This window comes from Ciconia boyciana, chromosome 21 (genome assembly GCF_034638445.1).
Source record: "Ciconia boyciana chromosome 21, ASM3463844v1, whole genome shotgun sequence".
NCBI lineage: Eukaryota > Metazoa > Chordata > Aves > Ciconiiformes > Ciconiidae > Ciconia > Ciconia boyciana.
This window is the reverse complement of record NC_132954.1, coordinates 388,310-412,424: the sequence shown is the minus strand read 5'-3', so window position 1 is coordinate 412,424 and position 24,115 is coordinate 388,310. Positions and strand designations below refer to the sequence as shown.

Sequence of the window (24,115 nt, the reverse complement as noted above, 5' to 3'; positions counted from 1 at the left end):
TTTCCTCATATCCAGAAAGGTCAACACAGCAGTAGGCTTGGCATGAGAACTAACTACTGGATAGAAAAAAAAAATGATACAGTAGAAAAAGAATTAAACCTTGTGTGTCTTTATAGTTCTCCAGAATACTAGCCAAGCTAGTGAAGAAAAAAAAGTAGCCCCTGTTATCTAAGTCCCTTTATCTTCTAGAAAGGCCAGCTCCCCTCCCTATACCCCAAAAGTTCTGGATGGACAGGAAATGGGGATTTAAAGTACACAGAATAATCAAGGCAACGGCTTCTGAAATTTCAAGAGCTCTTATAAAGGTATTGAACAGAACATCAGACTTACTACAAATGGGATCTGACTTCTACGTTAAACTTCAAAGCCTTGAACCAATGGGGTTGTTTTCTGTGATAGTATTTTCCCCAATAGGTATATGAGAACAACTATGCCTTTACCAAAACAGCAGCATGGGGAAATTTTGATAGGAAACCAGTGATCGAGCCTACTTCAGAATACTTCCACATGGTTTTGAAAACAGATGCCACTTTCTTTTCTGCTCCGAAGAATAACTAATCACCTACTTTTTCAAACTATCCTGGTCCTGAATATGCATTTTTCTAGTCTGATCATCTTAAATCAATCATATTTAAGGAAGAATTTCTTAAGCTCTCTCAAATAGAATAGGGGAAAATAATTGTCACAGAGAAGACATTAGTATGAGACTGATCTGCAAAACCTTCAAAATGAAATTACATACAATGGTATGATATTTATAGAAATATGAACCATCACCCAAGGTTTAAAGCTGCCATACACTTTATGGTATGTTCCAGCTGGTGACTCTGAGAAACAGGACTGTCAGCATTCAAACACAAACAACGCAAACTTCAAGGCTCAGAACGAAGCTCCTGGGATGCGAGAACAGCTCTGTAGACAGGTGTCAACTCAGGAGAGACTCATCTTCTGCAGAACTGAAGAACCTTTCAATCGCCTCTGAAATTAGACTAGCCATACCTTTAACCCCAAGAGTTTATCTAAGAGATGGAAAAAGTTCCAAATCAACTTCATCACAATACTAAATTATTTTTCTAAGTACAAAGCTTGTTTTCTAGTTATATTGCCCAGTTACGGGACTGATCGGTGACAACCTGGAAAAGACAAGACAGCAGTGACTGGTGTGGTGCAGATCAAAATGACACCATACACTGAAGAGCCTGCTATGACATACTGTGTCTTCTGCCCACAGCACTCTCCTTAAACATCAGGTTTGGGTAACGATTAGGAGGAGATCTGACCCCTTGCAGCACCACCTTCATTGAAGCTCTAGAGGCAGCTGCAAGAAGGAAGAAAGGATTTGAAGTTATACCCTCAGGTACTGGAGTGCCTCCAGTCACAGCATCCACAGGAACTATCCTTGAATCACTGCTAGAGAGGGGCCACTGTTGATGAGATGCTTGTTTTGCTGCCCTTCAACCAATTGAAAGAAAAACTTCCAGACAAATTAGGATGAAAGAAAGAGAATAAATTAAGGACAAGGCAAAGCAAGAAAAAGCTGAGAAAGACCTTCCTCAACTTACAACTAAACTAACCAGTGTGTGCCACTGGTCATGGTTTAGGTGACAAAAAACACTTAGGAGCTGCTGCAAGAGACAATGATGTCTGTAGGTGCGTTGTCTATAGACACTGCTGGGTGCGAGATCATACAGAAAATACCAGTTGTTAAATCCTGACACGATTCCATTTAAGGCCTCAAAAGTTTCCTGTACATCTCCATCCTGACAGCTCCTTTTTCAATCACAGGGTTTTGCAGACAAGTTTTAACAAGCATCCATTTTCTAGGAGCACCTTTCAGAAAAAAAAAAAAGCACAGACTTGCAGGGAAGGGAAAAAAAAATCCTACTGCTGATAACTATGAATATAGGCACTGAGTTACCCATGTCCACAATGACGTATTATCTGCTTTAAGCCTTGAATCTTTATGCATAACATGACTTGCACACGGGAACGCATTACTTGCTAGGCTTTCCATTCAATTAAAATATTTCAGTATATTTTATCCAGTTTTACGTTTAGTCACAGGTAACTACCCTTTGGTACACAAAAGCTAGGAAATCATACATTAATCTGCTGTAGAGGTACTCCAACCCATTAACACAAAACATGGAAACACATTTAATAAAGTGTACTCTGATATAGTAAATTCAAAACTCATTCAACATCTGGATATTTACAGGGCAAAGTTTTGAGAAGCTATAAATCCTTCCAAAGTCACGGATTACTCAGGAATTATTACAGCTATTGCACACATCTGTGATGGGGAAGTGACAGTTTTTTCATCAAATTTGTCACACTACCCAACAATACGCAGTCACCAAGGTGCCATAACTGCTGCTGAGGCTGCATGGAAGAGCTGAGAGGGAGACGAAAGCTGCAGAAAGACACTGTGCAGTAATTCTAACAGCTTGTAAACAGCTACACCTTCACCTCAGCTACCTTTTAGACACAGAGCAGTGGGAATGTACCTGCGTATCATCGTTTGCATAGCAAAAACTGGATTGCAGAACTGCACAAGTAAGAAGTATCGCACCATGAGGTGATAAGAAAAAACCCAAAACATGATAGGTACAGTGCAATAGGTCAGTAGTTTTGCAGGTTGAGGAAGCCACGATCTTCATGCATTTTTAAAAGCAGCTTACTATGAAAACTGTGACTTGAGGGGCGTGAATTGCCATGTTTCTCAACAAAACCTATCTTATTCAGTATCACAAATTTAAGATAATCCGCAACAGACAAAACTGAAGGAAACCAAACGATAGAGGCAGATAATGATAATCGTAAAAATCTTATCTTAATCAGTATAGTTGTCTTTTAATTACCGGTTGGAAGTTACTACACTACAGATTAAGTGCATCACAGAAGCAGAAGTAGGGCTAGCCCCATACCAAAAGCAAAGTCCACCAAGACTTTTTTGCACGATGCTCCATCTGAATTACTGCAGCTGTGTTGCATCCAGGACTAGCTCTAGTCTGGAAACGATTTAGTCACACCACGCAGTGCAGAAACCAAACTAATATGGCATGCTGTGCTTGAGCTGGCTCCACATAAAGCTTCAGCAACTCTGCGCAGCATTCCCAGAACCAGGAGCGTCCAGCAGAGACAATCGAGGTCCAGCACAGCTCATGAAGCCCAACTGATCATGGCCCTGCCAAGCCCAAACACATCTTCTTGGACCTGTCTGCACAAGCTCCAGTACGAGCGACTAAACCCATCGAACGACTAAGCGGTGCAGGTGTGTTCAACTGCCTCCTTGCAAAGCCAACACAGTCTGAGCAGGGCTGCCCTGAGCTGAAGCTACCTACTGCTGCTGGCCCTGGGAACAACCCACCAAGCCCCGGGCACACCCCAGCTACCCAGAGAGAGCGCTTGCTCCCACCTGCCTCGCACAAGCCCCTCCGCATTACCCGAGCTAAGTGAGTCAGTTAGTGTCTTTCTGCACCTTTTGGCTGTTTCTCAGCTCTCCCAAGCACCACCGGCAGCAGCTGAGGCACCAAGACTGCCGGGACCCCGCCGTGCTCCGGGGGCAGCGGTCGCCGGGGCGGCGAGCCCCGCGGTCTAACCCAGCACCGCCGCTCCTGCCCTGGCTGCCGCGCCCCTCGACGCCTCCCCCGGCCCGTCTTCAGGGCGGGGGCACACGCTGTGCACACGCGTCGTCCCCGCCGCCTCCGCCTGCGCCCCCGCGGCCGACGAGCTCGGGCCCACTGGGTCCCAGCCCGACCCGAGGCGGGGCAGCGGCGCGGGGGCTCCGCGGGAGGAAGCGCGCTCAGAAAGGGGGAGGCCACGCGCCACCCTCCCCGCGGCGGCGCCGGGCGTGCGGCGCGGCCGGGCGTCCCTCGGCGGGCTCTTACCGAGAGGCGGCTCCGGAGCCGGGCCCGGGAGCGCGTCCTGCAGCGGACATGGCAGCAGCGGACATGGCAGCGGCGCCCGCGCCTCCTCGCCCCCGCCCGCCGCAGCGCCGCCCGGAAGCAGAGCGCTCGGCGGCGGAAGTGACGCCGCCGACCCGAAGGCGGCCGCGGCGGCGCCTCAGGCCAGGGCGGGAGCGCGGTGGAGGGACCGGCCCGGCGGCCGCCGCGGGGCTGGGCCGAGACGGCCGAGGGCCGCAGCCTGCCGCGGCAGTGCCGAGCGTGGCCGCGCCGAAACGGGCAGCCGGTCCCGCCAGCGCCGGGCGCCGTGTGAGAGCGGGTGACCGGGGCTTCAGCGGCCGCGGCTCGGCCGGGAGTCACCGCTGCTGCCTTGCTGTTGGGTTTGGGTTGTGCTACGTGTATGGGGTCGTCTCTCCGGTCTGGTGTCTCGTTGCCGTAGGTGCTGCAATGCAAATTATCTAAAATAGTTTGTCACGTCTCAGCCCGAGCGGCAAAGCCGCGCGATGGGGTCTCGGCAGGAAATTTCCCGTGTGTGTGGGTCGGAGCGTTCGGGGGTTTTTGTCTGGTTGGCCTTTGGAGAGCTCTAGCAGATTTTTCAGAAGTTGTTTCCTCTCTGAAGCTATCTATTTCCCCTTCCCTTTTAGCAGGTCAAAACTTGCTGAGCCTTTCATTTCACCTCTCCCAAGAGTTCACTTGGTGATTTTTTAAAAAGTAACACAGCACCAAAATCGAGCTGTGTCAGCATGTACTGAGGCTTTTCCCTTGAGTATAAATGCAGGAAGATGAGAAGGTGGGAGAAGTTAAAGGGCAAAACACTTGGGGAACTCACTTTATTTAACAGAATTTTTGAGGATCCATTTTATTGCAGAGTAAAGCAAAGTAATATAACACTGTGGTAAAACAGAGAACAGAAGTGGAAGCTGAAATGCGTTGTTACTGACTTAATTACTGCAACATATCCTCCTGAAGTGTCCTCAGGGCTTTTTCCTCCACTCATCCTTTTCCTTAGATGCAAGTTTACATTGTTCTCTGAGCCCACACTGGCCCTACAGCTGTTTTCTGTGGAGTAAAGCATGTTATTTACCCACAGTAAGTAGCCTAAACTGTAAACTCTGTTGCAAGCTTTCCAGGAATCAGTAGAAGGTCACACATTTACCAGATCTCCACATAAAACCCCTTTCCATTTCCTCTAAGAGCTGCCAAACTCCATCTGTTCAGTGCTTTAGGGGCTCTGAAGCAAGAGAGCTCTGCTATCGCATCGGGTGGCAAGGGGAAAAGAGGAAAGCTCCACCCTGTCTGCCAGCTGCAAGAGCTCCTGGGGCAGAACGTGCCATCTGGGAAGGGCAGAAATACAGAGGCAGATTCCTCCAGCAAGTGGGATTTAGGCGTTTACATTACAGAAATCACCCATCCCCCTTGCTGTGTGCAGTGGCTCCGATGACTGCAGATTCAGGGCAAGACTTTGAACGCAGCTGAGGGACACAGTCAGGGAATTATCTCTCTGCTAAGAGGTGCCAGAAGGTGGTTTTTATGGGTGGCCGTTACTGGAGCAGAGTCCAGGACCAGGAGGGAAATGCATTCATATTGTGATCAGATTCTTTCCTCTGCCTAGCACTGGGCCTGGACTGCATGGCTGGCCCTGGCAGATGGCATTAGAAAAATAAACTTCTTAGTTCTTTTGCTCATTCACACAAGTAAGCGTAAAAGCTGCCTGAGGATCTTCAGGAGATAAATCTGAAGGACCTGTATCTCCACTGAACATAGGCAAAGTCTGATACAGACGTTGGTCTTATCTTTGGAAAGACTTGATCTTTTCTCTCACGTTCTCTGGTGGGTGTAGGAAGGCTGCTGTCCTTCCTTGAGTATGAATAATCAGTGTCACAGGTCAGATGATACACTTTTCCTGTCATCAACCAGGCTCTCCTATGTAGTTTAGGGAACAAAAACACATTGTGAAAACAAGTTAAGTTCCCTTCCCTTCCCTGCCCAATTTCCTGTGCTGGATTGAGCAATTTGGGTCAGAAAAGGAACCTCAAGTGTCTCATGATGGGTAACAGAACTCGGCACCCCTGGAAAATCACTGGGCCCCAACTGACTGCAGCCAGCCCTGAGCAAGGAGTCTCCAGTCTTGTCAGAGTGCATGAATTATATGTCTGTCAAGTGTACTGTATCACTGCGCAGCACTGAGTTACTCAGAAAGTGGCCATGACCTGACCTAATACTTCACTTGTGGTAGGCTACTGAGAACTAGTTAGCTTCATTTCTTTGTAGCAGAAATAGAAAGGCTGGGGGAAGGAATAATGTACAGTTGCTTGCTACAACCCTAATTTAAATAAATAAGAACAAAGATACTTAAGCATTTTAAGCTTTTTTTTCTTGTCGTAATGCCCATGCTGACAATAATCTTTTGTTATCTGGAGCCTCCAAAGTGAGATTGGATTTCCACAGACACATGCAGTCAGTCAAAAATCACTAAACGGAGTGCAAGAGGCCACTGGTTTGCCAGTTCTGCTATCATACAAGAAGCCGGGGCGGACAATAGCTCCCTTTGGACATAATGCTGATCTGGGGATGGGGGCTGAGGCACTGCCAATTTCTCTTCCTTTTCTTGCCTGCTAGTCCAGTTATTTGACTGATTCAAGAGCTGGGAGCAAAGCTACTTAAGTTCGTAATTGCTACTCCCAGACATCTGTCAAGTATGGACCCCAGCAGACCATGCAAGTAGGTAAGAAGGGATCAGAGGTGCAGATCTCTTCTTTGATGGCATTTGAGGAACTCTTTGGACTACATACATTCTAGCCACTCAAGAGGTTTTTGAGCTCAGACTCTCTTCACAGAACCATGCAAGCTTCTTAGAACAGTCACTTGATGATGCTAGCAACTTGGTCTGTTCTTCCAGGTCTTTTAGAAGTCTCTTACAGCTATGATACTGGGTTCTTTGTGGGAGCTGGGCAGGCAGAGGACCAGGGATGGTGCTATCTGGGCTGACATGATGGGTAACTTCAGCACACTTAGCTTCTAGCTGCTCACTGCAGAGACTCAATGACACATTTTTTTCATGTAAAAGCAGATCATCTGAGCTGTTCTCAGTGCCCATGAGAACATCAGCCCAGACAGAAGGTGCTTTTGTGCCAGATTATTACAGGTTCCAGTTCTGCCAGTTGCATGTGATAGATGAAATGAGCATCCATTCTTTTTTCTAATGGGAAAAAGGAAATGTAATAACCTGGTCCTCTGTTGCATTCCTCAGTGCCTCTTCTTGAGAAAAAATGAGTGACTAATTCACACATCTCAGTCTGCAATCAGAACAGAGCTGGCCTAGATCCTGATGGCATCCTCTTGATGAATGGTGCCCTCAATCACTGTGTCTGTGGTTTGCCTGGAACACTTGCGACTCCCTTTCATGCTTTTCAGGTTTTCTGAAAGATGCTTCTGGAACTTCTTGGTGAGGAAGCAGTAGATGATTGGGTCAAACACACAGTTTGTACTCAAGAGGCACAAAGTCACCTGGTGAGCATCATTGAGTTGTTGGCGCAACTGACAATTTTCCTTCTGCCACATCTGCAGAACAGTCAGGGTCCAGGGCAGGTGCACTATGTGATGAGGTACAAAGCTTATGATGAACACAGCCAGCACCGTGCAAACCATCCAGAGCGCCCTTTTCTTGACATGAGCACGCTTCCGTGGCTGCACTGATTTGGAGAACAGGGTCCTGATAATGATGATGTTCCAGCCTAGTATAAAAAGGAAAATGATATAGAAGAGGATGCAGATGATGACATGGATGGCGAGAACAGCTGAAACACTGCTAGAAGAGTCATAGTGTTCAAAGCACCGTGTGAAATTCTTCGAATCCTGATTAGTATTATTGTCAAAAAGGTAATACAAAGAGCTGCCCACTATTATGATCCAGATAGCTGCTGATAAGTAGATACCCCTTCTCTGGGCAGTAAACTGAGCAGCTTTAATGGGATTAGTCACGGCTTGGTAACGATTGTATGTGATGACCATCAGAAAGGCAACAGAAGAGTAGGTGTTAACGAAAAATAAACAGCCAGCTACATTACAGAGGAACGCAGGCATGATCCAGTCTCCATGGTGGTGATAGTAAACAATCCACATTGGCATTGTAACCAAGAAGAGCAGGTCAGCTACTGTCAGGTTCACCATGAATATCTTGATTTCATTGAGTTTCTTGGTGGGGTAAATACGGCTGAAAATCCAGAGCACATAGCAGTTGGCAACAAAGCCCAGAATGAAAATGATGCTGTAGAAAACAGTGAATAGGTTGTAGCGAAACTCAGAGTCTATGTAGCACGGCATGTGGGAATCAGCACTACCTTCAACACCGCCTTTACCCTTTCCAGACATCGTGGTGCTGAGTGAGCACGTCTGAAGCAGAATTTCCTGCCGTAGCTTTTCTTCTTACCTAAAAATATAAAGCATAAAACGAGCTGATTGGAATGGTGCCATTGCTAAGCCAAACCCCACCTTTCATTTTCAGCTGTCTGTGACCATAGGAGTTCTGCTCCATGCCTTGGCTCCAGCCACAGACACCTGTCCTGTCCCCTTAGTCCTCTCTTTGATACCATTTCAACACCATACTAGCCTTTGTGTCTTCATCCAGCGTCGTTTGCTGCAGTGTGAATCTGAGATCACTAATCTCTAATCTCAAAAGACTTTTCTGCGTGAGGGTTCTTAGATAAAATCATCTGTTACTCTGTTCTGTCTCAAGCTTTTTAATCTTTTACTATAAGCAAACAGGTTTTCTGAGTCTCTTTTTTTCCCCCGTGGTTCCTAATGCTTTCTAACTTGCCTACACTTACTTTTACCTAGAAATTCCAGAAATGATACAATACCTGGTAAAAATGTCTCACTAGTGCCATTTCCAGAGTCACCCTCTACTTGTTTTTCTGACATTTTCCTTCCTACACTTGTAAAGATTCTATTGTTTTCTTAGTTGCAGGCACTGTAGGATCTCACATTCACTTCATAGGCTCCCAGAGCTCTCAATTTTTTTACTCAGTGAATGATGTAAAACATGAGTCACTAATCCTAAAGGGTGATGTTTTGTGGTGTGTTGTTGCTTTTAACTACAGTTTCTCTCTCTTAAAATCCTGGCTGTTGTCTATCATGCCATCATTTTTAATTCAAGTTGTCATCAAAACAACCTGGTTCCCTTCCCCCCCTTTTCTGCATCAAATGCAAGCAGCAGCAGCAGCAATTCTGTACTTTCCTGTGTCGCGGGTGAGGCTGGTGACAAACACTGTCCCTAAAGAGATGCCTTCAGGTTTTTAATATTACCAGTCCCCACCTCAGTTAGTATTTCTTCAAATCTTGCACAGTTTGGACGTATCAAATTTCTGCATCATCGATACTGTACGTGTTCTTGTCTCAGATTTACATGGATTCAGTCTAATCCCTCATATACTTTAACCTGCTGCTTTTACCATCCAGAGGACGTACACGCCTGTTCTTGGTTCGAGCACCAAGTCCCTGTCTGACACTGGACAGGCACTTCCCTCTCCGTGACACAGTCCTGCAGATCTGCTTGTTTTTCTCTGCCTCTTCCTTCATGGGAAGATAACTCACTAATGCAGGTAAAGCAGTTTGAGAGTGACCAGCAAGGACGCTGCTCGCTGATGGTAAACTTGATGGGTTTTTAACCTAATTTGCAGAACATGGTGGTTTTTCTTGAGCGTGAGTAATCTGTACCACCAGTCATAAAGCCTAAACTTCTTGTGCGAGGTATGATGGGAATGCTGGGTGCTGCACGTTGTAACGTGCTTGCCTCAGCTCTGCCAGCCCCACGAACAACAAGCATTTTCCCCCAAAGACTGCTGCCTCCTGAGAAGGCACCCTCCTGCCTCAAAACTTTCTGGATCTTCCCCAGCAGCAGATAGTGGCATGAACCCCCATCTCGCCCTCTCTGGGTTGAGCCTCTCTTTGTGCCCATGTGCTGTTGGTTCCTCATTTGCACATTTGCAATTTTCCTCTGCAAATGGGGAAGTCAGCTCTAGCTCAAGCAAGCTCTCCCTTTCTTCAGAAAACTCTGCAAGTCCCTTGGTACTGCTTTCCAGTTCTTAGGAAGAGGAAGGCGATAGCCATCTTCCCGAGCCTGTCCGTTCTCATGCCTCACAGGTCTCCTAAGGACATGACAACTACAGATACCCACAACTTGTCCTTGGACCTTCACAGGCTGCTGCGTGCCTGGCAGCACTGGGGTTTGAGTGTCTTTAAACTCAGTCTTTCAGCTGTGTTCTATGTGAATTAACAAGGAGCTGTGGCAGTACGAGTAGTTGGCCAGGTGACACATGTATCTGTCCTCTTTCACCCTGATCTCTGCTCCCCTGCTGAGAACCCACTGATCTCTAAAAGGTAGTAGCTGGTTCAGGTGGTGGGAGCCAGGAGGTGAGGATGGTCTGGGCCATGGCACTTCACAGTCTGGCCACAGAGGTCTGGCACATCCATGAGGGGTAATGTGTCACTCCCTGCTGCCCTGAAGAGAGGTCCCAGAGCAGGCAGGGGCCCATGCTCTGTTCCCTGCTCTACCTTTGATTCATGCAGGACCCAAGGCAAGTCCTACTGGTCATCTCATGGATCTCTTTCCACACCCTCATCTATGTATGAAAAGTGGTAATTGTCACAACACGGCCTTAAATAAATGTCCATGTCTAAGCCCAGCTCTCCCACCCACTGAGGGACCATCTCTGGTAAGGACATAACGTCAGTTGGAAGGGTTTGCATCTCTCAGCTCAGAAGGGCACCTAGCAGATGCAGACATTCAGGGAAGGGGTGAGGCTGTGTAGGGGAAGAGAAACTAGTGGGGAGCTTTGTGTTTGATACACTATTCTGATGTTAGAATAAGAAAAAAAAAAGTCCTAATTACCCAAGATCATTAGAGAACTTAAGTTTCTTTCAAATTTGCATCGTAAACTCACTGTTCTGACTGTCTGCCAACTTCAGCAGATACTTCTGGTGCTTGGGGCTGGAATCTTTGCAATGAAAGGTGCTCTATCACCTTTCTAGCACCAGACCTGAATATACCACGAATGCAGGAAAAAAAAAGGTGATGCATCGCACTAGCAGAATTAATGAGGAGGAGGGAAGTGCCTACATCCAATACATAGGCACAACTGTTATTCACAAAGTCCCTTTAGACTGTGTCACGGGGCACTGTCCATCTACCCCTCCATTTCTGGTGCTGTACATTGGCATGGCAGCCTCCAACCTTTGCCCAGGAGCTCTGGTGAATTTACTGGTGGGGTCTCCAGGCCTGCCCATCAGCTGCCAGATTTAGCAGATGGGGTGGAAGGGAGAGCGAACCTGCACGTCCGCCTCCACTGCAAAGCCTTGCACAGAAGATGGGTTTGAGCTAAGGGGCTGCACTCTGACCTGGAGAGATGAATGCAAGGACATGCTCTACATTGTTAAGTCTGCTAGAAATCTCTGGCAAAGGTGGGCTGTGAGAGATGGCAGTGCCGTCTCCTGGCCCTGACAGCACTTGGTAGAGCTCACCTGTCTTTGTATTAGTAGGCTGTGCAGTGCCAATGCCAAGGTCCTTCAGGGAATCACAAGAGAGATGTTTTTCCCTTCTCGCTTGTCAAGCCAGATATTCCACAAAATACAGGTAGCAGAGAGCATGGCACCATTCCCCACTAAATTTACTCAATACCCACTTTCCTCTTCAGCCTGAGGAACTCGAGCTCACATCTCCTGTATACTTGTGAGATGTCCTAAGCCCTAGACTCTGGAGTACCGTACGGGGGATCTCACTCAACCTCTCCTCTTGAAGCGGTTCCCCTTTGTATAAAACACGTAAATATTCTCCGTGCCAGCAGAAGGGAGAACAGGCGCAGTGGTCAGGGTGCAGGCTGACGGGTGTGGGTCCCATTCTCTGCTGCGCTGCATTACCAAAATCCCTGGCAACTCTAGCCCAAGCCACTACCTTGTACACTAGTACACCAGCTGGTAATCCCAAGTGGTTTATATCACGAACTCCATCATATGCAGAACTAGAGGTGGAAGTAACTGGCTGCGCAGCAGAGCATGGCTGAGGCAACCATGGACTCTGCTCCCAATCTACACTCTCCCATGGGCCATGCTCTCCCAATAAGGATTTACTGGCTCATGGCTGCAAGGTGCAAAGACCACACTAAAACAAGATATGCCATCAGCAAAAGTATATTCCAAGAGGAATAGTACTCATAAAGTATATTTTCTGCTTACCACAGTCAAAAGGATTCAGCACAATATGTCTATCTTCAGCTTTAGTAGAGCAGTGATGGGTGTTTTACTGAGGATGCTCAGTCTTCTTCCAAGTATTATTTTCTCTGACCTGGGGCTGGAAGGTCTCCACACAGGCAGCTCTCAAGAACAGGACACCAGAATGGGAGCAACTGCAGCATGACTGCAGAGTCACTAGAGAAGAGGAAATGCGTGACATCAGCTCAAAGGAAATGAGAAATAAAATAAGCTGTAGAGGAAAGGCAATTAACCACAGCAAAGATCTGGAAAGTCCTTAAAGCTGTTTCCTCAAAGTATCTCTGCTTCTGATGATCCTGAAAGAGGGCAAAGTTGGGATTTTCCTCTAAAGGCAGAATAGGAATCCACTCCATGTCCCTGGTTAGATCTGGGATTAGACAGCATTTGAGCATCATTCTTCCAAACAGATGAATGGCAGAAGCCAGAAGAGCTTTCACTTAATACCTTCAAGGAAAGGAAGTGCCAAGAAACTCATATATCCCATGGACAGACTCATTCCCTAGCAGAGTCTCCTTCACACTTGTGTTGGGGCTAAACAGACCCAGGAATCCAGCCATCCCAAGTCTCCTTTTGTCTTAGGGACCTTCAGCAGACACTGAGACACCACAGCATGGCAGGTCTTCACCTGTCCCATCCACTTTCACATCATGACCCGCCATTATTTGTGGCAGCCTAAAGACCACTCATCACAGTGATGCAAATTGGTGGGGTGCTCAGGGAGACACCAGTGATAAGCAAAGCTGCACATATGGTCCCAGCTAAGCCGTGAAACCCAAGTTGTAGCTCCCATGCTGATGGTTAACCTGCCCTCCATGCAGACACTGTTCTTACAACTGCACGCAGTGCAGATGTGAGCTTGGAGCATCTGCACCATGTCCTGCACAAACCTCACACCTGCAGACACCTACAGGAACTGAAACACCGAGTATGATGCCTGGGTTCAGTGTGAAACACATAGGAACAGAGCCACAAAGTCCATCACCAGCACAGAGGCACCTGAGCCTGCAACAAGGCTACTGAGGAATAACATGGATGCAAGCGGAAGCAGAAGAGGCCAATCCACATTGGTCCCCCCTGGGAAGGCTGGCTCTTCTCAGGAAATGCTATCTACGGCAAACAGCCCATGGTGGGCCCTGGCCATGTCCATGCTGTGAGGAGCACCAGAGACCTCCCATGGCGTGGTGTCATGTCTTGGGAGAGCCACCAGAGACAGGCTGAGGGTTGTATCCCCTGGTCCGCACCAGTTGAGGGCACCAGCCAAACCTCTCTGAAAGCCAGGAGCTGGCATGGATCCTGGGACACCTTCAAGTCATGCTTTTGCTGTTGGGCTGGTGAGCTCTGGCTCTGAGCCGGGACACAGCAACCTCCTCATCAGCCAGACAGATGGGGCACTGACAGAGGGGGCAAGGTGGATGGCAGCAACGCTATTCTGCCAAGATGCTGACTTTTGGCTTGCCTGGCCTTAGGCATCTCAAGGCGATGGGCTGTGCAGCATCGGGGCAGCCAGCACGGTGCCAGAACCCACCCTCTGTCCATGTCGGTGGTGGGATGTCCCCAGCCAGTGACAGGCAAAGCCCCAGCATGGATCTGGGCTTCTTTGCCTGGGTCAGCTCTTCCCTGGCTCTTCTCCAGAGGGTGCAGATGGCCTTTCCCAGGGCCATTATAGAGGGAAGCACCAGGTGTGCACTTCAGCATGGTGCCCTGGGGTGAGCAGAGTCAGGCTCTGCACCCGGGTGCCTGGCAGTCACCAGGAGCCCCAGCCGAGCTCTCAGCCTGGCAGGGTGTTGTGCAAGTGCTCAGCAAACTGCTGCACAAACCAGGATGTCCTGCTGCTCTGGGCCCTGCTCGGGGGAAGCTCCGAAGCACCCAGAGGTGCATGGAGACCACAACTGGCACCACAGCTGGACAGGCCCTGAGCTGCTGCAGGATCACCCTTGTCCCCCACAGCAACAGGATGGGGTGTCCAAGGGACTCGGAAGCCACCTGGGCTGAGCGGGACCCAAACTCCCCCAGCACAAGGGAGCCCCACAGCAACAGCACTGCGTGGGGTGGGAGACCCTGCTCTACCCTGCCCTGCCTCAGCAGGGTGGGCTGCACCGGGGGGCTGGCTGTGTGGAGCAGGGGACCAGGGAACAGCCAGGCTCACTCTCTGTCAGGCCACGTCAGGGTAACCCAAAGGGTGAGATGAGGCTCCTGCAGTGATGCTACAGAGCTGTGCTGGGATGGAGACTGCAGCAGTCTCCTTCCCTCTGCCACCCACTGTCCTCCCTCCTTCCCCATCAGCCACTGTAAAGATGGACCAGGGAACCTGACCCTTCATGGACTGGAAAGAGCCCCAGTTATGCCTGCAAGTCTGCTTCTGGGAGCTTAAAATAAAAACAAAATAAAAACATGCTCATGAGGTTGGCTGGCAGCCAGTCCATGCCTTTGGGAAGAGCAGCCAGTGAGGATGTCTGGTCACGCAGGGAAGGGGAGTACTTGCAACAGCCAAACAAAGCTTGCTGTCCTGCCGCAGCCAAGTTCTTAGAGGAAATGGAAGCCCAGGAGGTTTTGGGCTGGGGAAGAGCTCTCATCAGAAATCTTCATCCTTCCTCTGCTCAGTCCTGTGTCAGCTCTGCCACTGATGGGGCACACACACGTCACCGAAGTTCAGCGAAAAAGATCTTTCGTAAAACTTAGAGAACCAAACAATAAAAACATACCAAGTTCAGTGGTGAAAGACACAAAGAGACCTGATGGGTGGAAGCTCTAGCAGAGACACAAGCTTTGCTTTCTGATTTAAGCACTTCCACTGGAGTGAGGACACCTCTAACTGCCCCGAGTTGGGACCTGACCACATCTGTGCTGACCAGTGCCTCCTTGCCACTCCCCAGATTTACTCATTTTTTCAGCTTTGCCTCAAATGCTCAGGTGAGGCCTCAAGCTATTGAGATTCACAGAAATGCCCAGAACAACCACTTGGTCATGTAGACTGGCCTCTTGCCAGGCTTACTCTTGTCCACCTCTTAATTAGCTGGGGAGTTCCCTCCCTCATCATCTCCATTTTCAGCTGTTGCATTTAAAGCATGAAAAGTAGAAGGGGACCCAGATTCAGCGTTCCCAGTACCGAGGCAATAGAGAAAGGGTGAGAATAGTCCCTCTCTCCCTCCTGAACTGCCTCTTGTCTGCTTTGCATTGACAGGTCCCATTACCCCCCCCGTACAGCGCCTGCAGCCAGCACTCCTCCCTCTTGCATCCCTTCCAGCCTGGGGACCCTGTTCCCCTGCTCTCCTGGACTGCTGCCTGTTTCCGAGTGCATAACTTTGAATCTGGTATTAAGATGCATTTGGCTTGTGGTGGCCTGACTTATTAAGTGGTCCTGGCAGTTTTTGACTGCCCTGTCCTCAGTGTTATTTACCACTCCTCCAGCCCGGGGATTGCACACACAGTCTGACAACACTGAATGCCTATGCAAGGCCAAGTTAAAAAAAAAAAAAAATTGAATAAGCCTTTACTTTTATCAACCAAACTTGCAGTCTAATAAAAAAAATAAATAAGCTTATTTTACTAGAACTGATTCCCACGCGATGCTGTTAACTAGCACTAATGGTACTTCAGGTTGTTATATCAGGACGCTGGATCCTGGAGCAGCTCTTCCAAATGACATTTTCTGGGGATAACTTCATGCAAGCTGGTTGGTAGGCAGCGGGCTCTTCCCCTTGGTTCTGGCACCGTATCAGCACTCTCATGGCAAGTGCATGCTGCCATGAAAGATGCACACTGCCTCCTTGTACACACTGTCTGCCTCTGGCATGTTTCCTTGGGGTCGTGTCCTTCTGAGATGGAGCCCATGAGCAACATACTTGCTTTTGATGATCACATATAAATTTTGCAGGTATCAGAAATTCTTTTGGTTTTGGAAATACAGTATTATAAACAAATATCCAGATATCTCTTTCCAAGAGCAGAACCACACTGTATTAATGGAGAAGAGCTCTCCATGGAGTGCAAATGGAGGAGCAGCATTTTAGCCGACAGGCTCTGTGTGCACTGTCGACTGCCCTGTTCAGAAGAGCAGTGAACGAGGACAAGATGAAATACCAACACAGAGCTTCTGAAAGCACCAGCTGCTGCCATCAGGCTTAGAGTTGTGTGGTGCATGCAGTGTGCAGGACCAGCACGCAGGTGAGTGTGATCCCTGCCGGTCCCAGTCACCAGGATGTGTCCTCGAGTGCCAGGATGGGTCTTTGAAAGGACATGAAGTTCCTTTTGAGCCAGAGCAGCTGATGATCTAGTGCTAAGCGCTACTGTCTGTGAGTTTCCACTACTTGTCTCACACCCTCTGCACAATTTCCTTTTGCTTGTTGCAGGAAAGAAATACTAACTAAACTCTGTAGCTTTCCCCTGCGAGCTTTTCAGAGCCCAGCACAACATGTCCCCACCTTATTACCAACTCTGCAGGAATATGCCCCGGAGCTTGGGTTGCTCGGCAGGGAAATACATCCACCCCAGCGGCCGAGAGCCCCTCCTGGGGCAGCGAGCAGCGACGCTTCCTGGTAGCCATTTGGCAGCTGCAAAGGCAGGGCACAGCATCTGCCGCTCGCGGTGGGGCCGCTGGGATAACCCAGCCTGGCAGGAACTGTCGCTGTTGGGAGCCGGGCTGCCTTGCCAGCAGCGGGTGAAGCAGGGGGCAGGGCAGACTCCGGCTGGTTTTGGCAGGTAGAGCCCAAGTCCAGCCCTGCTGCACCGGCCAGAGGGGTGATCTCTGCAGGCCACCACGTCAGGATTTGTATGCTGCAGCCCCAGGCTGTCATAGCTCTGCCGGAGGGGAAAACCATGCCTTCACTGAGCTGTCAGCGGCCGGGTCACTCTGCTCCCCCTGCTCCACACTGCAGCAAGTTACCTCCTGACAGTGGCTGCCTGCCCTCTGCCCTGGGCAGGCTCTGCCCTGCCCCCTGCCCCAGCCTGGCAGGGGCAAGGGCAGGGGCCATGCACCAGCAGGATGAGGGACCGGGGCTCCTTGAGAGGCTCTGAGCATTGCCTCCTCTTCCTCGCAGGATGAGGGTCCATGGCAAGGCTCCTCACCTTGCTTTGCAGCATCCAAGCAAAGCTAGGGTCATTCTTGCCACCCAGAGGTGGGACAGGACCCAGACAAGGGCAGTCCCCATCCCCATGGCCCCAAAGGCAATGGCAGCACTAGCCTGACTCATGCCGTCACGATGCACCTCGCCCCTGCTTGCTGGGAGCGGGGAGCGAGCATGCGTCTTCCCAGCGCACCTGGATGGGGAGGACAAGGGTGGCTCTGAAGCCCCTGGAGCTGTCTGAGATGCCACAGCTCAGAGACCCAGTGGAGACACACAGCCAGCCCGTGTCCCGAGACAGCCAGACACAGAAGGAGCCTGTGAAGCTTGGGGAGGGAGGCCAGCACCCTGGGAGAGCAAGCAGAAGGGAAAGGAGCCTCTTACCTCGGGGCCACAGAGCACCTGGCCCAGCAGACCCAGCCCGTCAGGTACCTGCTGCAAGCGAAGCCACCAGCAGGGCTGAGCCGTCAGCGTGCTCCTGTCTGGGAAGAGGCTCGGATGGGAAGGAGGGCGCGCTCCAGGTGAGTGACTCACTTCCCTCTTGGCACTTGTGACACGGCTCAGACGTGCCCCGGCTGCGCCCTAGAGCTCGACACCGACTCCTGTGGCCCTTCCTCGAGCAGCCGGTGGTAGGGAAACAGCGGCTGAGGCTCCGTGCTGGCCAGGGGCTTCTCACGCTCCCGTGTCACCGGGTGCCTCGCAGGCCTGAGATGGGGTAGCCCTGCCTTGCAGCAGCTCCAGGGCAGGGCAGCTCCCCAGCCCAGCCAGAGTCGCAGAGGTGGTCTGGGATTGGCGAGGGGGCCAGCGCCCTCAGATCCATCCTCTGGGCTTCTCATTTCCTTCCAGATACTGGGACTGGGAGCCAGCACAGTGGCGAGTGCTTGTTCAAATGTTTCAATTGGAGGTGGAGACTTGCTGCGGCAGGGCAAAGTGTCAGGATGTGACTGCTTTGCTGTGTGAGTCCCCATATGGGGAAACATTAGCCAGAAAAATACTCCAGGCTGTGGCAGCTAGTTTCCTTGCTCTCTCTGCAGCATTGTAAATCCCCCTCAGTTCTTGTTCTCCTTCAGCCTGGGAAGAAAGGGTGGACAGATGCATGGGGTACCCACTCCCTCTTGCTGCCACGGGCCCAGGGCAGCAGCTCTGGCGTTGCTCTGCTCAGGTTTCACATGGGATTTCCCCAGATGTGTACTGTGGCACTGGCATCACTTAGGTGTGAGTCACTTGTGTTATAACAAGAAATCACATGTGTTTGTGTCTCCTCCCTTTTTATTCACCGTGAGTTGTTTAACAAGGAAATGTTGTTGGGTTTTCTTTGCTGTTAAGAACTGGCACTGGTTTCTGCAAGGAAGGAGGCGTGAGGTTTCTGAAACAGCCTTGAAGGGCCAGTCAGTCACAACTGGTCAGTGCACAAAAGCATGTTCAAAGCACATCAGAGCAGGCACGCAACCTGCACCACCATCAGAAGGAACTGGCTGTTTGCACATCCTGCAGTCTCCCCATCTAGGCCTGCCAGACACCCAACTGCCATATGTAGAGCTGCAGCAAATACCCCAATTTCCCAACCAAATAGAAAAGCTGCACCAGTTTACGGTGCAGGTAAGTTGTGGCCTCTCTCAACAAAGAAGGTTGCCAGTGTCCTCTTGTGAATAAGGAAAACTAGACTATGCTAGGAGGAGTGTGGCCAGCAGAGTGAGGACAGTTAATATCCCCTCGGCTTGGTACTGGTGATGCTGCACCTGAAACTGTGTGCAACTCAAAAGGGACATGGAGAACTGGAGAGGGACTGGCAGAGAGCTGCCACCACAGTCTGAGCCCTGGGGCACATCCTACGAAGGGAGCTGGGCTGAGATAGACCCGGAGGCTGAGGGACGATCTGATCACCACCTGCAGCTGTTGGAAGGGAAGTTGCAAAGAGGACGGAAACAAACTCTCCTCAGTAGTGGCAAATGGTGTGACAAGGGGCAACAGCCACTAACTAACTGGGGTGCAGGACAGTCAGGATGGACATTGGTGAAATATTTTCGCTAGAAGAGCTGTGCATCCCTGGGACAGGAACCCAGAGAGGCCAAGGGTCTCATCCTTACCACTTGGCTAGATAAAGCCACAGCTGACCTCATCTACCATTAGTGACAGCCCCACTTCAAACACAAGGTCGAATTAAAGACCTACAGAGGTCCTTCCCCAAAACGTTTCTGTTCTGTGCTGTGAACTGCAACAACTGCACTGGCACATGTACCAGTGTTATTTTCCTTTGCAGGTTATTTTCCTCTCCATGTCATCAAAATGCACTCCTGCAAACCCCGTTCCACCCAGAAAAGCTGTTACAAAAGAGCCCAGACAGAGCCTGGTGGCATTTGAAAAGGAAGCAATTTGACCAGATCTGAGAAGATGGGTGACACATAAATCCCACCTATTATTTTCAGGTTACATCCTTGTTTGCGTCAATGAGAATCCAGTAGTGGCTGTGAAGCAGGGGACTTTGCACCTTAATGTTAGTATTAATGCTACGTCTGGACTTCCCTGCTATTGCAGGACAACTGAATGTCCCAGAAAAGGAATACGAATGAAGCAGATGGCCAGGGAGGCCAATGATACAGGAGAGTCCATTTTAATGGCACTAAATAGGCCGAGGCAGAGATCTCCTGCTACAAAGGAAAGACCTAATTGCCCTGAAGTACGTATCCATTCTTGCCCTGGGAGTCTGAAGCCCTCTGGCTGGTGTGACAGGGAGGCTTCCTAGTAGGAAGGCTGCCGAGCCTCCATAGTGAGTCAGGCAGCTCAGCTATGTCCTAGATCTACCTGAAGTGTTCATGGTGCTCAATGCAGCACTCAGAGCGGAAAAGACAGGAGCCCAGCCTAGAGGAGCAGCGCTCCCAAACATCTGCCCATTTTGTGCACAACACAAAGCCAGGGCTGTGAGAGCTTTGCCTTTCAAGGAGCAAAAGGAGTTACCCCCAGAGCTGAAGGCAGGGGAGCCCCCAGCCACAGGACGTCCACTGCCAGCAGGAGTTCTGGAAAACAAAAACGATGAGGTTTTGAACCCAGCTGGCGCAGCCCCGCACACCATCGGGCCCAGGCACGCTGTGCTGGTGCACAAGACAAGGGAGGATGCCCCTTTTCTGCTTGTGAATTGTAGGGCTCAGCTGCCTGAGCAGGGGAGGTCTTGCTCACACTGCAGCTTGCAAGAGGAAAAGGAAGTCAAGACAGCCCATTTGCTTTAGATAACACACTGCAATCACCAAACTCTTTCTGAGGGAAACTTCCTATATTAAGGCCCACCTCTCACAGTTTCTCTCCAGTTTCAGTTGTTTTAAGAGGGCAGAGAAAGACTAGCAAAAGAAACTCTCATCTGGAAGGAGAGCAAAGCCCTTCATCTCTCCCACCTGCGTCCCTCTATCCAACACTACGCTGGCTGTAGTTAATCCCCCAGAACTACAGTTACGCTCCCAAAATACAAATCGCATACAGTGAAAGAGTTGTTACTGCCCAAAGAGAAGGGGTGGAAGAAAGAAGGTTTTTCCACGCATTTACAAAGACGGCATCTCTTTGGGGAAGAGGAAGACTGGAAGAAGACCCAGCCACACAGACAGCACAAGAACAGTAATGTTGGATCCAGGCCATCTAGTTCAGTACTTCATGTCCAACAGCAGCCAGCAGGTGATCAACGAAGAAAGCAAACAAAGTGCAAGGCATCCCTCATCATACACTGCCAGCATCTGCCAATATGGGGCAGAGACTCCCTCCGCTAGCAGTTACACCGGGATCTTTACATAGCTTGATGGCATGTATTTGTGTGAACACATACATGGATGAAGATTAGAAACTTCTGACCTCAGCAATGGTCTATGTTGAGTTCTACAATCCACTGCAGGAAAAGCCTGTGTCTTTTCATCCCATTTCTTGCTGATTTCCCTCCATAACCTCTTGTTCTCAGGTTCAGGAAAAGAGCAGCTTTTGATGCCCTGTTCTCTGTGCCATTGCTTGTTTCCTTTTGAAAGGCTGTGCAGTAAAGCATGTATATAAATGGGCTTCCACGTAAACTGTAAGGCCTGGCCACAACGTGGCTTAGTAGAGAGGAAAACAGTATTTTCCATTTCACACTCTGTCTTTGCCAACAGTACTGTTTTCTACAGTCGCTGTGGCTGAGTGACTAAGAAATGGTTCCTGAGCAGCAGTATCTAATTTAGAGCACATCACTGTGTTTGCCAAAGTAAGATAAATGTTACGTAACACACTGGTTTATGTCTTATCAAGAATAGATTTCCTCTCTGGCTTATCACCCAAGCTTTTTATAGCTGCCATAACTTGGTCTAGCCTTTACTCAATAGTTTTTCTACCTGGTGAAATCTAGCTAATCTGGTGAAATCTAGACCTAGGCCTGTCTACATGCTCAGGGGATCCTCCACTCTCATCCCTAGACTACAAAGTAGCACCACACAGGAAAGTCCTGCACCCCATCCCCTTTAATCCACAAGTGAGAAGGTTCCTGTTGCAGTTTCCCCAAGCAACTTGCAAAGGTCCTTTCCCATCCCACTATTGCTGAACAGGAGATACACCCTGCCAAATTGCATATGAAGGGGAGGGCAACCTCCCTGCTTCAGAAGGGAACCAAGAGCTTCAGGAGCGATCTCTAGACTCCCAGAAAGCAGCGAGGAGCTGAGGTGGATGCTGGTAGACCCCCATGTACATTCTGTGGGAACTGGACATGGAGGACAAGTTATTTCCAGAGAAAACCAAAGCCAAGACCCTACTGAAAAGTGCTTCTGTAGCTATCTGGTACCTTTTCTCCTTCTGAGAGGAAAAAAAAATTACTCATTCCAACCGATGTATTTTCTTGTCCTGCACATCGAGGACAAATATTTTAGTCTATGAGAACCACTGACCCAAAAAGAGCTCCAAGGAGGACGGAGGTCTAGAGATCTCTCCCTCTACAACATCTCTACCTCTTGAAATTAAACATTTCATTCAATCCATCCCACTGCCTTGGCATGTGTTGAGAGGCCAGGCAACAGCCCAGCCTGCATCTGTGGGGGTCAACGCTGTGCATTCACTTATTTCCACCCAGGCAATTCAAAGCAGTTTGCTTTTACAAAGTCTGAATACAAGGATCAAAATTAACCTCCCAGGTTCCCTCCAGTGGAGCAGAGAAATATCTAGCAAAGGGCCAGGTATTTCGCTGCTGCTAAACCCGCCTGGCAGATGGGAAGCTTCGCAAGACTTGGCTGAGTAGATAAGACAGGAGAAATACTGCATATTCAGACATAGAAGCGCATCATAGGCAGGACAGGAAGAAAAGGAAACAGGAACAGCTAAATTGACAATGAAACAGCATTGTTATAAGCTGCATGTTTTGCTGCCCCAACCATCATACCCAGTGGAAAAAAAGACTCTAACTGCAGAAGCCCGCAGGACTAGTACTTCAGTGAGTTTGACCACAGGCTGCACTCCTTGAGACCCAGTGGTAAGCCGCTCCACTGGTCAAATTCTCATAAACATACATGTCTCTGAGAAGCAGATGCATAACATGGGTCTTGTAAGCATTTCAAGTTCTCACAGGACTCATCCTGAGCTACCTGAAAAAAATTTAAAAAGAAGATCTGAAAGGTCAGTACCATCAGTCAGCAAAGACATTACACCATCTGAAAGGAAATGCTACTAGAAAGACCAGTATTTCAATATCAAAAGGAAGGACTCTGGGACAAGAGTGACTGGGACAGATCTCTAAGCTAGAAATACTTTGACAGGGGAACAAGAGGCAGACAAGTTAGAGGGTCAGCATGTCCTCTGGGCTTAGAAATACTCTCATCATCTGAGCTACTGCCCAGCACTGCTCGCTTCCAACACCCAGGAAGCTGAAGAGATTGCATCTGAGAGACAGCACCGCAAAAGTTAACTGACATTTTCCCCAGAACAAATGTGGCTAATTGTTGCCTTGACAAGGAAGTTGTGTCCTACCAACACGTTCCCAGTTAATGGAGGATCAGGCTCTGCCAACAAAAAGGAATTTTGGTGCCTGAACAGAGCAATGCTGCACAGTTCAGTGTCTCCCAGACCTGTCAGCCCACCTTAGTCTGTTGCTAGTTATTGTTTGGCTCGTGTGCCATCCAGACATCACCGACGTTATTTTTTAAGCTATGTTTTGCCCCTTGAGGTCCAGCTCAAGCTATCTATCTAGCAGGTTATACCTAGCAGGACAAATAAGGTATAAAGAAACTGTATTCCTGTGTTTACACAGAAAATAGGAACTGCATTCTACTGTTCTAAGAGCTAGTTAATGTATAAAACACCAAAATACCTTAGTTTTATTAGGGAACGATGTTTCACTTTACATGTGGTCATGCAGACCAGTGCATGAGAGGAAAAGAAGAAACGAAGATGAGCGGAGAGCACCAGCCACTTTTCAGCAGATTCATCTAAGTCCTAGGCCCTGTCAGAAAGCACTACCTTCCTTGGGAGCTGTTTTTCCTGCAGAAATCTGTTTGGTAACACAACTTGATCATGTCACTCCTCCCTAGTAGGCAGAAATAGAAGGAAATTAATCAAAACTTAAAGAGTTAGACACCAGAAGATGGAGGCATCTCTTCAGGGGCAGCAGAACCAATCTTTCTGAAGAGAGACCTCGCCAATGCCCAAGACACAAAAAGCAGCACAAAGGACTGCACTCATTTGAAGATGAGGGCACATAAGACAGCAAGTCCAAGTGAAAGGAGCTGGCTAATGGTAGTCAGGAGGAAGCAAAGCAGTATCTTCATGGAGGCAGCTACCCACAGGACCCAAGTGTATGGGGATGGCCGTCAGGACAGATGGGAAGAGCCTGCAGAAAGGTCTCCAGAGGAGTCTGCCAGGCACATGTGAATCTGTAGTATACTCCATTTTGAATGC

The 24,115-nt window shown here is 49.2% G+C and overlaps 2 protein-coding genes across 6 annotated transcripts in view; both read right to left on the bottom strand.

Annotated features, from left to right (window-relative positions):
- Positions 1–4,019, bottom strand: part of EYA3 (EYA transcriptional coactivator and phosphatase 3) — a 60,534-nt gene extending 56,515 nt beyond the window's left edge. For 2 of the 4 annotated variants that reach the window (XM_072885346.1, XM_072885347.1), the window contains exon 1: positions 3,891–4,019. The gene's annotated coding sequence lies outside the window, so the exon portion shown is untranslated. Of the gene's footprint in view, positions 1–3,481; positions 3,503–3,890 lie in introns of those variants that run through there. The other 2 variants (XM_072885348.1, XM_072885345.1) reach the window with 2 other exon arrangements.
- A 789-nt stretch (positions 4,020–4,808) lies between these two features.
- PTAFR (platelet activating factor receptor) lies at positions 4,809–23,738 on the bottom strand. 2 transcript variants are annotated; one of them, XM_072885370.1, is made up of 4 exons: positions 23,529–23,738; positions 22,605–22,806; positions 12,135–12,326; positions 4,809–8,334 (listed from the first exon to the last, which is right to left on the bottom strand). In XM_072885370.1, the coding sequence occupies exon 4, from the start codon at positions 8,274–8,276 to the stop codon at positions 7,224–7,226; it is 1,053 nt and encodes a 350-aa protein (XP_072741471.1). In that variant the 5' UTR covers positions 8,277–8,334; positions 12,135–12,326; positions 22,605–22,806; positions 23,529–23,738; the 3' UTR covers positions 4,809–7,223. The 2 variants fall into 2 exon arrangements, with proteins under 2 accessions (XP_072741471.1, XP_072741473.1); XM_072885372.1 differs by lacking the exon at positions 22,605–22,806.
- Between the last annotated feature and the right edge of the window lie 377 nt (positions 23,739–24,115).

What these genes read in the sequence shown, in the direction of transcription:
- PTAFR (XM_072885370.1), bottom strand. Translation starts at nt 8,276, where the DNA reads ATGTCTGGAAAGGGTAAAGGCGGTGTTGAAGGTAGTGCTGATTCCCAC.